Below are 16,637 nucleotides of genomic sequence, written 5' to 3' on the forward strand. Positions count from 1 at the left end.
CACTTGGTACTTTTTGCACATGCACCCCATTGACATCTTGGGCAGAACTGGTTCACATTGGTATTGTGGTTACTGGCATCCTGCACTTAGTTTCTGAAAGCAAGCATAATACAACCAAAAGATTAAGTGTAATTTTCCATGAGCAACCACCTTGATGACGCCTTATCCACTAAACAATCCCTCCTCTGTCTATATCCTGCTTCTCATTCCTGAGGGGTGTTGAGGATAGAAGGTCTGGTTTCTGTAACCGTTTTCCTGCTGAATAGACATTGTCATGGGGCCCAGTAGAGGAGCAGAATCTTTCCCTAGATAGTCTAAGGTATGTGTGATTATTATCCAGCTGAAGCGTTACTTGTTCATAGCCCTGGGCTATGACTATTTGTAGTTTAATAGTTTCTAACCTTTTACTCAGGAAGGAGTTGAGAAGGCAGGGACCGAAGATGAGTACCATTTGGGGGAAGGGATCACATATCCTGCTCTCCACGTGCCACTTGTCTTACTGACATCTAGGGCTTGGATAGCGATTGCAAGCCCTTTCTTATTGATACCTAGAACATGAGTCCCTTCCAAGGCACCATTTCCCTGGGTAAAGCACTTCTGTCATATCACCAGAGATACATCTTTGGGAAAGATGCAAGACTTAGTGTCAAGGTTTGGGCAGAGCATGATGTCATAGTTTTGATAGCCTGAGTGGTCGCTATTCCATGGTTTTTCCTGGCTTAAGAAAGGATTAGCCTGTTGTATATGAAATTGAGTGAGGCAAGTGTTATCTTGGGCTTAAGTGGAGTTCTGTCCACTTATCTGGGGCTCTGTGAAATAAAGTGTGCCTTCAGGACATCACTGCCTTCAGGGGAGTCTGGATCTAGAGTAGTATAGAGCCTTAGACATTCCCTCAGCCTCTTGAGGAAAGCTGTAAGCTTTTTTGGGGTGCCTGGTCTATGCCCTTGATCTTGCTCTGATTTATGGGCTTTTTCCGGTAGCTTTCATCCCCTCACAAGCTTATTTCGGTAGTGTTCTAGCCTCTGTTTATCTTGGTCATCTGAATAGTCCCAACCAGGATCATTGTCCGGGACAACTAGGTTACCCAGTCCCCTTATTGGATGACTGGCATGGGTCTGATTTTCCTCCCTTGCCTTTGTCAGGACTGAGGTCTTTTGTTCTCCGTCAGTAAAGTGTTTAGGGAGAATTATATGTCAGTGTATTCCAATTTATATTGTTTTTGTAGCCCTCTATTTTGGAACAAGGCCATAAAGAATTTAACATACAGGATCTCATCCTACTTTTTGGTTCTTTGGCAGAACAAGTCTAATGGAGGATGGTATTTTAGCTCAGTGAGCCACTCACAGGGCCATATCGCCCTATCATCTAATTTATAATGGGGCCAGGCATCGGTACAGTAAAAACTCAGCTGTTTTTTTTTCTTTTTCTTTTTCTGTTTTGGGCAGGGGACAATACCCAAATGACTTCCAATGCTTAGGATGCATCCCAGTGGACTCTCCTCCAGTATGGAGGTGGACAGTTGAATTCGCATACTGGAGAGTTTCTCCTTGTAATCTGGGACCAGTTATTGAAGGGCAGATTTTCATGGTTTTGGGGGACACAAATCACACGATTTTGCCCAGATGAGGATTCTTATCTGCTCGGCCTGATACTAAGACCAGGCCACCAGAGGGTGTATGGTGATCAACTCCCAGTGGGTCAGGGAACACTATCTACTGGGGGCACTGACAATAAGAAAATGTGTTTCCTTTCCTCTTAGTGCCTAAGTCCACCATGTGCAAGGTGTGACTCTGGAGATGGCTTTGAGGAAGACTCCTAAGGAGGGTTTCCTGGCTTTCTAAGGAGGGTTTCCTGGCTTTCTAAGGTTCTGTCTTAGCCAGCAAAGGTTTTGATTTATAAGACCTGTTACTCCCTATGGAGCTGGAGAGGAGGCAGGACCTTTCTGTGAGAGTCGCCCTGGGCAGGGAAGGTAAGGGAGTCCGGGCCAATCCCCAGCTATACAGAGTGTATGTAATAAGGGGTTCACAGGGCCTACACATGGCTTCCATTGGTGGTGGGCTGGTTCCTCCTGGTGTTGGCTAGAGAACTTCAAGGGCATCTATAGGGGAGAAAGAGTTCCCCAGTGCTCTCCAAGACAGGCAGATTGGAAAGAATCGAGTAGAGATAGAGCTCCTGTGAGATGGCAAGGGCCAGTGTGGTTAGAGAGATGAAAGGGAAGACAGGTGTCCACGTAACACCTTCTCCCTTAAGAAAGGTGAGTGGGACTCTCTTATAGGGGATTGAAGTGAGATGGGGGGTGGGGCATGGCTTGGGCATACATAGGTGGTCTTTCTTTGTACTCAGCACTTTTGCACTTGGTACTTTTTGCACAGGCACCTCATTGCCATCTTGGGCATAACAGGTTCATGTTGGTCTTACTGGCATCCTGTACTTAGTTTTTCAAAGCAAGTATAGCTCAACCAAAAAGTTAGGTGTAATTTTCCAAGAACACCACCCCAATGACACCTTATCCTGGTAACACCTTTACCATATGGCAGAGGAGCCAAGGATCTCAATGCAAGATTTGAGAGTTTAGGAAGCAGCAGAGAAGGATCTGATCTTATTTTTCCCCAACTTAGAACATATCCTTCTAGCCTCACCTCCAGTTCCTTTTTGGTCATACATAAGGTAAACTACTTGCCATTTATCACCTATTCCTAGGTTTTACATGCCTCTGTGCCTTTGTTAACAAAAAGTTACCTTCTTATATTTCTTTTCCTCTCCTCATAAATAAGCTCAGGCTGTAAAAATTACTATCACTGCTCTGTTTTGAGAAAATTAGTAAAAATTACCCAACAATGCAATTTTTTAATAATTAATGTCTGCTTCTTGAAAAGGTTAGTTTTTAAAAAGACGAAATCAAGAGTCATTTTACATATAAAATAAAAAGTCAAGTTAGTACATTAGAGCATAAAATGCAAATGTTCAGTTACTTTTTAAAATTTTTTGCTGACATATTGATTTGCTTTCATGGCCTGTTTCATAAATTTGTAATTATTTTTGTAAGAGCAATGATTGAAATCAAGTTCAAAAGAGAACTCAGTAGCATTTGATAGAGATTCATTCGTGTGTGTGTGTGTGTGTGTGTGTAATTCTCTTCTGAGAAAAAAGCTTATTTTTTTAAAAAAGCACCAAAAACTTAACTCTTCTTTAAGAATTATGATTGGGGGCTTCCTGAATTGTTTAAAACATCAATATGAAGAGTTCTTGTAAACAGTTCAGTTCTTACTGGGTCTGTGTTCCCAGTTCCTTTTAAATTAAAAGGCCTTTATATTATAATTGCTCTGTAAATATACGAATTTTCTTTATATTGTGCAGTGTACACAAAGAAGCCGTCAAATGGCTTATCTTGTACTTATCAACTTGTTTATTTTTATGCCTCCAAAAAAGCTGTATTTTTTTACAAGAGCAGTGGCTACTTTGTAAATATTTTAATGGCTTCTGTTAAGTAGAGCTGTCAGTTTAACAAACAATATTATAAAAGATTTTCATTCTTCCATGTGATTGCACATCTTGAAATGTGTTTTACCCTGAAAATCCTTTGGAGATTTTAGACTGGAAAGGATATCTTCTTTGAAGGTGCAAAGCCAACAAAAGAAGAGATAGATTTAAAGAATAATGTGTAAGATCACCAGGGAAATAGTGCCAGTTATTTCACAAGACAAATATGTAACAGCAATAAGTTCTCTTAGCTGCTGTCTTCTTTTGACTTGGGCAGTTTGTTGAAATGGAAAAGCACTGCTATAGAGCCAGACATTCCAGGTGTGAACTTTGAATCTTTCTTTTGCTACTTAACAGATATTGTCTAGAGCAAGCCAATTAACCTCTTTGACCCTCAGTTTCTGTATCTGCAAATAGGGTAACAATACCTGCCTTACAGGGTCATTTTGAGGGTTAGAGATAATATATGTAAATGACCTAACTCAATAAAGGTGGCAGTTATTCTGTTTTACCCACCTAGCAATCAGGAGTCTCCCAATCATTCTCTAGTTTTTGTCTTTAACATTTTTATTCACCAGCTTATGTCCTCCCTTCTTTCTTTCTTGTCTGCAGAGTTCAAAGTAAAAAGTATTTTAGAGATGATATAATTTAATACTTTTGTTGAAAAAATGAGGAAATAGGAGCTAAGAGATTAAATGACTTGTCCAAGATCACAGATACTGAAAAGCAGAGATCAGAACCTGGTCTCCTGAGTTTTTCAGTTTGTTTGGTTTTTTTTTTCTGGTTATGAAATAGACTTTAATAAAGCAGTGTATATTATTCAGGGTTCTCTAGGGAACCAGAACCAACAGGAGAGTTCTGTAAATATGAGGTTCTATAAGAGTGTCTCACACAACTGTGGGGATGCACAAGTCAAATTCTGTAGGGCAGAATGCATAAGTCCAAATTCTCTAGTGTAGGCAGCAAGTTGGCAACTAACTCTGATGAAGGTCTTTGATGAACTCCCCAGGAGAGGCTGCCTGGCTGAAGAAGTGGTGAATGTTCTCTCTTCTCCCTTAAAAGCCTTCAACTGATTGGACTAAATCCAACTGATTGGATTCTCTCATTGCAGAAGACACTCCCTTAGTTGAGCATAGACGTAATCAGCCACAGATGCAATCAATTGACTGATGATTTAATAAACCAACCTTCTGGTTTATTAACCAGCCAGGAAATGTCCTTGTAGTAACTGTTGGCCAGGTGATGGTGCCCAGTTGTCTGGTCAAGCAAGCACTGGCCTAAGTTGACACGTGAACCTAACCATCACATAGTGCCATCCAGGATGTGAAGGAGCATCTGTAAGACAGGAGATCAAAAACAGTGGGAGACATAAGAAAAGGAAAAAGTTAAAGCAAAAGGATGGAGGTGGTGGGGAGTGTTTTTCCCTTTTATTCTAGAGCAAGACTTGACAAACTTTTTTTGTAAAGACCAGATAGTAAATTTTTCAGGCTTTGCAGGCCCTGTAGTCTCTGTCCCAACTACTCATTTAGTTATGGGTCATATAAAAACTGGGAGAAGTTTGATAACCAATGTTCCAGAGCAAACATGAATGCCTAGAAGACCATAATCCAGATGATAAGTGTTCGGAACAGATGCTCAGCCTCAGTGCGATGGAAACAATAGGAAGGAATAGAGTAAACTGGAATGTGCTGATCCAATAACATGCACAGTAAGCACTCTGGTAGATTGCTGCTCTAAGGAAATGGAGGCCAATGTTGTCAAATATTCTTATATTTCTAAAAAGAAGCCAGAACTCTGGATTTTTGTAATACGTTTACCATTTTTCTTTTTGGCAAGTAATTAAAAATAATTTTTCAATACTTCAGGTCAAACACCTATAAGCTGACTTGGGCACATAGGCTGGCTACCAGTTGAAAACCTTTGTTCTACAAAATAAAACAGACACAACTCTTGGTAATTCCTGCTTTGGGGCAAGCACTTAAATTTCCTCAATTCATTGTCTTTCAGTACAAACTCTTACCCTTTATCCACCAATTAAACATAAAAGTGTGACTATAATGTAATAGGTGACTCAGGCTATAACCATCTTGTGCCCCTTCCCCACCAAAATTCTGCCTCTTTTTAGTTTGTAAATTTAAGAACTTACGCTTTCTTTAGTAGATTTCACCAAAATACTAGTTATGCCCAGAACCTTCCCTGGAATTCAGTAAGCTCAATATTATATTTTAAAAAATAAAACCACAACATTACAGTTATAATCTAAGAGTATCTAACTTAAAACAGTTAAGGTAAATAATGTCAGAATAAAGAGGCTATTAAATTCCTCTTTTTGTTTTATTTTAACTGTTCTTCCCTTCTCCTGAAATTTCCCAAAATTGAAACCATAGTAAATCACTGCTACTGTGGATCTTACTTTCCTTTTAGTCAAGAAAGCACAATTGAAGCATATATGTAAGTACAAAGGCCCCCCAAATAAGTCCTTTAGTATCTCCAAGAATATTTCTCCTCTCTCTATATATTGTAACTATTTCTTTATTTCCCTTGCTCCCCCCTCCCTGCCCTGCTATCAAACAGGGATTATGTCATCTTCATCTTTATATGTCCCAAGCAATAGAGCCATTTGCACAGTGCAAACTCTCAACACATGGTTGCTTACATGAATGAACAAAGAAATCTAATTTTCACATTTGAGAATGGTACCATCTGCAGACTCCATTTATAGGTAGAGATTTATACATTTTCATTTATAGCAAACTTCAAATGGACATGTAATAGTATTCTGGAAAATAAGTATGCTGATAGAAGCACATGCTAGAAAGACCTTTTCATCCTTAAAATAGTAATAACATCTCCAGGCAGAATTTTTTTCCATCTTACCTTTTTTTTTTAATTATAGTAAAATATTTATAACATAAAACTTGACATTTTAACCATCTTTAATGTACAATTCAGTAGCATTTATTACATTCACAATGTTGTGCGACCATGACCACCGTCTGTTAGAACTTTTTCATCACTCCAAACACATACTCTGTACCCATTAAGCAAAAACTCCCTGTTCCTCCCTCCCCTGGCCCCTGGTAATGTCTAATCTAATCTACTTTCTGCCTCTGTAAATTTGCCTATTCTAGATATTTCATTTAACTGGAATCATAAAATATTTGCTTTTTGTGTCTGACTTTTATCACTTAATGTTTTCAAAGTTCATCCATGTTGTAGCATGTATGAGAACTTCATACATTTTTATGGCTGAATAATATTCCATTGTATGTATATACCATATCTGTTTATCCATTCACTCTATCAGTGGACATTTGGGTTATTTCCACCTTTTGGCTATTACGAATAATGCTGCTATGAATATTGATGTATCTATTTGAGTCCTTGTTTTCAATTCTCAGGGGTATATTCCTACAAATGGCAGTGCTGGGTCATACAGGAGTTCTATGTTTAACTTTTTAAGGAACAGCCAAACTGTTTTCCACAATGACTATATTACATTTCCACAAGCAGTGTAAGAGGATTCCAATTTTTCTGCATCCTCACCAACAATTACTTTCTGTTTTATTGTGATGATCAGGATGATGATGATGATGATGACTATCCTAGTGGGGGTGAAATGATATCCCATTGTGGTTTTGATTTGCATTTCCCTGTCAAATGACATTAAGTATCTTTTCATGTGCTTATCGGCCAATTGTAAGTTTTCTTCAGAGAGTTGTCTGTTCAAGTCCTTTGCCCATTTTTAATTAGGTTGTTCGTCTTTTTCTGTTGAGGTGTAGGAATTCTTTATATATTATGGATATTAATTACATATAGTAATCATACATATTATCATAAGTATGATTTGCAAATATTTTCTCCCATTCTGTAGGTTGTCTTTTTATTCTCTTGACAATATTCTTTAATGCACAAAAGTTTTTAATTTTAACAAAATAAAGTTGCATTTTTGTTGCCTTAGAAGATTTCTTCTAAGAGTTTATAGTTTTAGCTCTTATATTTAGGTCTTCAATCGATTTTGAGTTAATTTTTATATATGGTGTAAGGTAAAGGTCCAACTTCATTCTTTTTAATATGGATATTCAGTTTTCCCAGCACCATTTGATAAAAAACTGTTCTTTCCCCCCATTGAATGACCTTGGCACCATTCTCAAAAATTAATTCACCATAGATGTGAAGATTATGTTTCTGGACTATCAATACTAGTTTACTAGTCAATATGTCTACCTTTCTGCCAGTACTCCACTGTTTTGATTACTGTGGCTTTGTAGTCAATTTTGAAATTAGGAAGCATGAGTTCCCCAACTTTATTATTTTTTGAGATTGTTTTGCCTATTCTGGGTCCCTTGCAATTCTGTATGAATTGTAGGATGGGTTTTCCATTTCTGCAAAAAAACCCGTTGGGATTTTGATGGAGATTGCACTGAATCTGTGTATTGCTTTGAATACTATTGTCATCTTAACAATATAAAATCTTCCAATCCATGACCATGAGCTGTCATTCTATTAGGTCCTCTTTAATTTCTTTTAGCAATGTTTTGTTGTATTCAGTGTACAAGTCTTGTGCAATCTTGATTCAATTTATTCCTAAGTATTTTATTCTTTTTGATGATATTGTAAATGAAATTGTTTTCTTAATTTCCTTTTTGGGTTGTTCATTGCTAATGTGTAGAAATAAATCTAATTTGTGTTTATTTATGGGATTTTGATTCCTGAAACTCTGCTGAATTTATTAGCTCTCACAGTTTTGTCATGTGTGGATTCTTTAGAGTTTCCTAGATACAAGATCATATCATCTGCAAAAAGAGATAATTTCACTTCTTCCTCCCCACTTTAGATACCTTTTATTTCTTTCTCTTACATAACTGCTCTGATTAGAACTTCCGGGACTATGTTGCACAGAAGTGGTGAGAGTGGGCATCTTGTCTTGATCTTGATCTTAGGAGAAGAGCTTGCAGATTTTCACCTTTGAGTATTATATTAGCAGTGGATTTTCATAGATGTCCTTTATCATATTGAGGACATTTCCTTCCATTCCGAGTGTTTTTATTATGAAGAGGTATCAGATTTGTCCAATACTTTTTCTGCATCAGTTGAGATAATCATGGTTTTTCCCTCCAACTTATTAATGTAGTGTATTGAATTAATTGATTTTTGCATGTTGAACCACCCTTGCATTCCTGGAATAAATCCCACTTGGTCATGGTATATAATCCTTTTAATATGCTGTTGAATTTAGTTTCTTTGTATTTTGTTGAGGATTTTTGCATCTGTATTCATAGGAGATATTTGTCTGTAGTTTTCTTTTCTTGCAGTAACTTTGTCTGGCTTAGTTATCTGGGTAATACTGGCCTCACAAAATGAGTTAAGAAGCATTCCTTTGTTTTCAATTTTTTTTTGAGGAGTTTGAGAGGAATTGGTGTTAAATCTTTAAATTTTGATAGAATTCATCAGTGAAGCCATCTGGTCCTAAACTTTTATTTGTTGGGAAGTTTTTGATTACTGATTCAATCTTTCTACATATGTAAGTCTATTTAGATTTTCTGTTTCTTCTTGAGTCACTAATATGTGTTTCTAGGAATTTGGCCATTTTATCTAAGTTATGCAATTTATTGTCATACTATTCATTGTATTCTCTTATAAAATCTTTTTTATTTCTGTAAAGTTTGTAGTCATATCCACTCTTTCATTTTGGTTTTTAGTATTTTCAGTCTTCTTTTTTCTTAGTCAGTCTAGCTAAAGGTTTGTTGATTTTGTTCATCCTTTTCAAGAACCAACTTTTGGTTTCATGGATTTTTCTCTATTTTTTTTTTTTATTCCGTTTCATTGATTTCTGCTCTAATCTGTATTTCCTTCTGCTAGCTTGGAGTTTAATTTACTCTTCTTTTTCTAGTTCCTTAAGGTGTACAGTAATTGAGTTGAGATTTATTTTTAAGGTAGGCATTTACAGCTATAAAGTCCCCTCTGACTCTGCTTTCACTGCATCCCATAAGTTTTGGTATAGTATGTTTTCATTTGTTTCCAGGTATTTCCCTTGTGATGGCTTCTTTTACCCACTGGTTATTTAACAGTATGTTCTTTAAGTTCCACATATTTGTGAGTTTTCCATTTTTCCTTTTGCTATTGAATTATAGTTTCATTCTGTTCTATTGGGAAAAGATATTTTGTATAATTTCAGTTTTTAAAATTTATTGACTTGTTTTGTGGTCTAAGATACGGTCTATCCTGAGGAATGTCCCATGTGCACTTGGGAAGGCAGAATTTATTATGGAAAATTGTTTGGGGAAGATAGTCCAGACAATCTATATCTTCTAATGGAACACAGAAGGAAAACTGATAACAATAGGAATTGGGGAAAGGATTCAAATGAGAATAAATATAATAATCTTTTGTCTGTTAAGGAGAAAGTATTTAGTCCTTACCTGCTGTATATAAAATATATATATTATGGTCCTAAGGATTTTTGTGGTTTTTTTTTTTTGTAAGGCTTATGTTTTTTTAAATATATTATATTGGCTTTTTTCACAACTTCATTATTTTTCAAACAATTTTTTAAAACAATGCCCTGTCACAGTTTCAATATTAAAGTATTCTGTATACTTCCTGATGATGTGGAAACAGCAAACTCTCCCTATACACTTTAAATTTCTAATTGAAAGCAAATATTAGAAAAAGATATTGTCCTTTTCTTTTCAAATTGTGTGTGGCATGTGCGACAGTAAAATAATTCACTTCTTACAATATTCCAAGATAATAAAATATTTCAGTAATTGGCTAACAATAAAAAAAGAATCTTTGATTAAGAGAGTGGTAGAAAAAACACTATGAATGGGCAAATGATAAATGAATTTCTAAAATCTGAACTTGAAAACATTCACTATTCAGCTACCAAACTCCCCTGGCTAAGTTTAAGAATGACAAGTCATAGAGGAATGGCTGCAAGATTTCCATTGTGTACTACATAGAAAATTGACAAATAAAATAAAGAAAAAAGTTCCTTTGGAATAGGTGAAAGTTTCCCTCTATGAGACAGTTAGCAGGAACTGTATTTACATTTGACTGATATCTTTATTATTTTTAACAGAACTCCTGGGGCCTTTGGACAGAAGGGATACACTAAACAAAGCTTTTATTGGCCTATCTTTAACACCCCAAGGGGAAGACACATTTCCAGACAACCTTCCTCCCTCTGGTTCAATCCACAGACCCGTTATTCAACAAAGAGAACCGAATGGCTCTTCTCATAGGTAAGATCTGTTGAACTGAGGAAACTGTTCCATCAATGTGAGTATTTAGTATTAAATAATTGTAATATTCCCTGAAAATGCAATCTAATAGTTAAGCAAGAATATTTCAAAACGTCAAGGAAAAAATGCATTTTCTTATAGCTAAGACTGTCTGGTAGTTAGGTGCTACAAGAGCAGGCCTGAGGGAGACAGAAGTGAATTTGAACTGAAAATCATTAGAATGGATGCTATTCCAGGCCAAAATGAAATTACTGTTACATATTAAATTCTATTCTTTTCTATTGTTAAATTGAATTAAATATCATTAATTTTTAGAATATGTAGTTTGGACTATAATTTATGAGATATACTTTTTTAATGCAAATTTGCTATTAGTTTTCAAAATCTGTTAAGTGATAATTTACATATCCAGCTCGCCACAAGAGATATGAACTTTAAAAGTATACAAAATAATAGTGTTAATTATAATATAATTATAATGTTAACTATGATGATACAATGCTCTCCAGCAAGGGTCAGCAGCTTATTGTATAAAGAAATGGGTAATAACTTAAGCTTTGTGGACCATACTAACTCTGTAGCAACAAGTTAACTCTGCTGTTGTAGTGTGAAAGACAAGTCATAAACAAATAATAGTGGCTGTCTTCCAATAAAACTTTATTTACAAAAACAGACAGCAAGCTGGATTTGGCCCTGCAGTTAAACCCTACTCTTTAGGATCCGAACTATATAGAATAGTTGTTAAGAGGCCGCGTTTTAAAATTCACATATATCAATTATACATGCACACCTATAATGCCTTTGAGGAAAATGCCTCAAACTAGATAGATTGATAGTAAATAAAGAGGGTAAGAGGTATGGCAGAGTTTAGAGGTCAACAAACCTCTCCCCAAGAAAGAATTATAAAACTGGACAAAACAACCATTTCTGAGCTCTGGAAATCAAAGGCAAACAACAAATTCAGAAGCACTTATTCATGGAAAACTGCCGTACTTCTAGTAATAACAGTGGGAGTCTTGCTTGGGGCTATTCTTGCTGCTGCTCCCATCACACACACACTAGGTCAGCACGGTAGTTTTACCAGGGTGGGACTGGCTGTGAAAAACTGCAGCTTGGCTGCTAAGGAGGGCTGACTTTATTTGGAGCTATGGGTGGAAAACTCTCCCTCAGCAGCATAGTCAATAAAAGTAGCAAACAAGTAGAAAATGAACTGCAAGAGCTTGCAGTTCTGCCAACCTGGTTGGTAAAAGTGACAGACTGGCAAACTAGCTAGAAGTTTAACAGGGAGGTCCTTGAAATGAGATAACCATAGAGGAGCTGATTAATTAAACTCTCCACACATTCTTGGTGGAGCTTTTTGGCCTCTGATTTTTACTCTGATTTTACCTTGCAGGACCCCAAAATTTCCCAGTATGCTTCTTTCCCTTTCATACTGATTACCAAAGAGGAATTGTGGTCAGAGAATGTGCTTTGAACAAATTCAAATTTTTTTTTAATTTATTGAGGCTTGTTTTATGTCCCAGAATATGGTCCATTCTGGAGAAAGATCCGTGATCACTAGAGAAGAATGTGTGTCCCAGTGACCTGGGATGTAATGTTCTATATATGTCTGTTAAAATCTCTCCTTTCTTTGTTTCTCTGTTGGTAGGGCTCCCTTTAGTATCTGAAGTAGGGCAGGTCTTTTATTGGCAAAATCTCTCAGCATTTGTTTGTCTGTGAAAAATTTAAGCTCTCCCTCAAATTTGAAGGAGAGTTTTGCTAGATAAAGTATTCTTGGTTGGAAATTTTTCTCTCAGAATTTTAAATATGTCATGCCACTGCCTTCTCGCCTCCATGGTGGCTGCTGAGTAGTCACTACTTAGTCTTAATGTTGTTTCCTTTGTATGTGGTGAATTGCTTTTCTCTTGCTGCTTTCAGAACTTGCTCCTTCTCTTCAGTATTTGACAGTCTGATCAGAATATGTCTTGGAGTGGCTTTATTTGGATTTGTTCTATTTGAAGTTCACTGGGCATTTATGCTTTGTGTGTTTATTTTGTGTAGAAGGTTTGGGAAGTTTTCCCCAACAATTTCTTTGAATACTCTTTCTAGACCTTTACCCTTCTCTTCCCCTTCTGGGACACCAATGATTCTTAAATTTGGATGTTTTATTTTATCTATCATATCCCTGAGATCCATTTCAATTTTTTTCCCCATTCTTTCTCTTCTTCTTTCATTTTCTGTTCTGTGGTCCTCGAGGATGCTGAGTCATTGTTCATCTTCCTCTAATCTTGTATTATGAGTATCCAGAATCTTTTTAATTTGGCCAACAGTTTCTTTTATTTCCATAAGAGCTTCTATTTTTGTATTTACTCTTGCAATGTATTCTTTATGTTCTTCTAGGGTCTTCTTTATGTCCTTTATATCCTGTGCCATGCTTTCATTATGTCTTTAGTTCTTTGATTAATTGCACCAAGTACTGTGTCTCTTCTGATGTTTTGATTTGAGTGTTTGGGTTCTCCATATCATCTGGTTTTATCATTATGCTTTAAGATTTTCTGTTGTTTTTAGCCTCTTGGCATTTGCTTTACTTGATAGGGTTCTTTCAGGTTATAAAAATTACCAATCTCTAATTTGTCAGATCTACAGCTTGGTGGTGTACACTTTCTCTAACTAGCCAGCAGATGGTGTCCACAAGTCACCTATTCCCTTCAAGTCAGTTGTCCCCAACTTTGTCTTTGTGGTGTGTGGGGATCTGATTCTTGTGGGGTTCAATTGGTGCACTAAGTTTGGGTGTGTTGTTTGTGCTGTCCACCCTTAATGTGGGGCATGTGTCTGGGTGGTTAGGGAGGCAGAGCAGCTTTAATAATCAAACCTCCCAGGTGTTCCTGGAGATTTAAGGCTGTTGCAAGAGTCTAAACCTTCATTTCAGTCTTGCCACAGATTGTCTCTGACGCTGACCCACAAATCCTTGGTATTGGTATAGGGTCCCTGGGATTTCTTAGTGGATCCCCCTTCTCAGCTGTGCTCTTCCAGGACCTCTGCTGAGGAAAGGTTGTGCCATGTCACAAGTGCACACCGGCCCTCCAGGGAAGCCCTGGGCCACCAGGCCATGCAGGGGCATTCCCAGCCTGATGTAAAGATGGTTGAATGGGGCGTGTTAATTTCCCCCTTTCGCACAGCTCCACCTTCCCAGCTCCAGGATAATTAGCTGTGGGTACACTAAAGGCCACTGTCCACAGCCGATATTGTGGCATGTGTGCGGTGCTGCGGGAAACACTCCCCGTCACACTGGGTTTCTTGGCACGGCTCTGGGCTGTGGGTCTGGCCCCAGGCAGGAGCATCCCCAGCCCACTGGGGAGATGGCTGCAAGGGGCACGGTTTCTTTCTCCTTTTGGCTCCCTTCTGCCCCCCTGGCCCCAAGACAATCAGCAGCGGGTGTGGGAAGGGCTATGCTCCATGCCAGACACTGAGGCATTGGTACAGCCCGCTCCTGCCATGCTTCACTGCGCAGTTCTCCCCATCATATCCGCAGCCGCTCCCAGGTTTTTTTTTTTTTAGAAAGAACTAGTGCATCTCCAAACGCCAACCCACAGTTTCCCCACACCACAGTGCGGCCGCCGGACTTTCAGCTGGCTCACTCACTCATTTCAGAAAGCAGACTCCCGGTTTCACCAAATGCATGGTCCCTGTGGATTTAGCAGACCTTGTCCAGCTGGTGCATTGCTGGAACTGGTGTTCTGGGTCACTTTCTGGTTTTTATCTAGTATTTTTCACAGAGGTGTTTTTTTGCCCTGTCTCACCTAGCCGCCATCTTAGGTTCCTCCCAGCCAGTACTTTTAAGCCCTTTCCTTGTAGCACATACTCTGATCTACCAGCACACCAGAACAGGAAAGATCATGCGCTTGGATTTGGTATTTTCTCCATTTTATTTACAATTATTTTGAAGTTCAAACACTCTCTGTATTTGAGTCATCCCACAGGCATGGTTTTGATGTCGTTTCATTGTTTCTGTCCTGATGTTCTATGTTGTTTAAGGAGGAAGCACTGGGAGCAGGTTGATAGGCAGTCATTATCATCTGAAACTACTTGGAAGTCCTACCTCTTTATTTATTTTTTAAAAGCAATTTTACTGAGGTATAATTTACAAATACCATAAAATTCACTCATTTTAAGTATATGATTCAATGATATTTGGTAAATTTACAAAGTCATACAACCATCACCACAGTCCAGTTTTAGTTGTGCCCATTTACAGTCAATTCCCGTTCTCCAGCCCCCAGCCCAAGGCAAATATACTCTGCTCTCTCTAAGGAAATTTCATATAAATGAAATCATACAATCTGGAATTTCATTTAATGGAGTCAATATGTTGTCTTTTATGTCTGGCTTTTTTTAACTTATATTTTGACAATTCACACATTGCAGCATGCATCAGTAGATAATTACTTTTTAATTGCTAAAGAGTATTTCATTATATGGATACACCAAATTTTATTTATCCATTCACCAGTTATTGGGTATCTGAATTATTTCCATCTTAGGGCTGTTAAGAATAATGTTGCTGTGAATAGTATTTGAGTGGACATATTTTCATTTCCCTTAGGTAGATGTCTAGGAGTTCAATTGCTGGGTCATATGCTAATTTTATGTTTAACTTGTTAGCTTTAAGAAATTGCCAACCAGTTTTCTAAAGTAACTGTAGTATTTTACGTAACCATCAGCAACTGGATGAGGGTTACAGTTTCCCCACATCCTTACCTAAATTTGGTACTAGCAGTTTTTTTATTATAGCCATTCTAGTGGGTGTATAGTAGTATTCTTAATACAAGTCTTTTATCAGATACATGATTTTCAAATATTTTCTCCCAGACAGTGGTCTGCCTTTTTATTTTCTTACTAGTGTCTTTTGAAGTCCAAAAGTTTTAAATTTTTGTGAAGTTCAGTTTAGCGATTTTTTTCTTATTGATTATGCTTTTGTGTGCCATATGTAAGAAATCACTTTTTGAATACACAAAGATTTTCCTATAATTCCCTCTAGAAGTTTTAGCTCTTACATTTAGAGTCGTTTTGAGTTCATTTAGGGGTATATAAGGGTCTAAGTTCTTCTTTTTATATATGGCAATCCAACTTTCTCAGCAGCACTATTTTGTTGAGAAGACTCCCTCCCCACTCCCCATTGGATTGCCTTTTGTCAAAATCAATAGACCATAAATGGAAAGGTATATTTTTGGTTTTGCTACTCTGTTCCATTGATCTATATATATATTCTTATGACAACAAGTGCATAAACTTTGCAATACTAAGAAAGAGGGCTCTCTACTGAACTAGGTAGGATCCCACAAAAATATACCCTAATACCATAAAAATGAACAGGAATAAAAGATGAACAGTTCCTATCAGTGTTACCTGAAAGAAAAAAACAGAGAATGAAAACCAGCACACACCAACACAGATCAACTGAGGAAAATTCTTCCCCCAAAAACAATCATGAAGTACAAGCAAACTGTGAGACAACAGTCTAAATGGAATTAAATATACTCAAGAAGCTGGGCACATGAAAACCTACCCTAATTAGAAAGACAATACCAAGGAAAAAATGGAAAAAGAAAGATGGAACAACATGAACAAAGAAGGAAAGAGAAGAAAGAAAAGGGAAAAACAGGAAGAAATAAATAATATTGATTGAACTTAGAGGAAAAAGACAATATTATCTCAGAAATAAAAAAAATGAATTACAGGGTATCCAAAGGAGAACAAATTCAAATGAAAATGTAATAAAAAGCATTGAAAATGGCAGAAAATGAGATGAAGAGGTAAAACAAGTCAGAAAGCAAGTAATGGAATGGAAGATAGACAGAGAAACAATAACATTTGTATTACTGGATTCCTTGAAGAAGAGAAATGAAACAATGGAACAGAATTACTCTTTAG

General features: G+C 37.2%; 1 protein-coding gene across 6 annotated transcripts in view; it reads left to right on the forward strand.

Moving 5' to 3' along the window:
• The window catches only part of LOC119512040 (WD repeat containing planar cell polarity effector), a 521,497-nt gene that overhangs the window by 419,031 nt on the left and 85,829 nt on the right, over positions 1–16,637 (forward strand). For all 6 annotated transcript variants that reach the window (XR_005212317.1, XR_005212316.1, XM_037806597.1 and 3 more), the window contains one exon: positions 10,565–10,727. Coding sequence is in view for 4 of the 6 variants with exons in the window: in XM_037806597.1 (XP_037662525.1) it covers positions 10,565–10,727 (163 nt within the window). In the remaining 2 variants the exon portion in view is untranslated. The remainder of the gene's footprint in view (positions 1–10,564; positions 10,728–16,637) is intronic.

Source organism: Choloepus didactylus, chromosome 17, assembly GCF_015220235.1.
Source record: "Choloepus didactylus isolate mChoDid1 chromosome 17, mChoDid1.pri, whole genome shotgun sequence".
Lineage (NCBI taxonomy): Eukaryota > Metazoa > Chordata > Mammalia > Pilosa > Megalonychidae > Choloepus > Choloepus didactylus.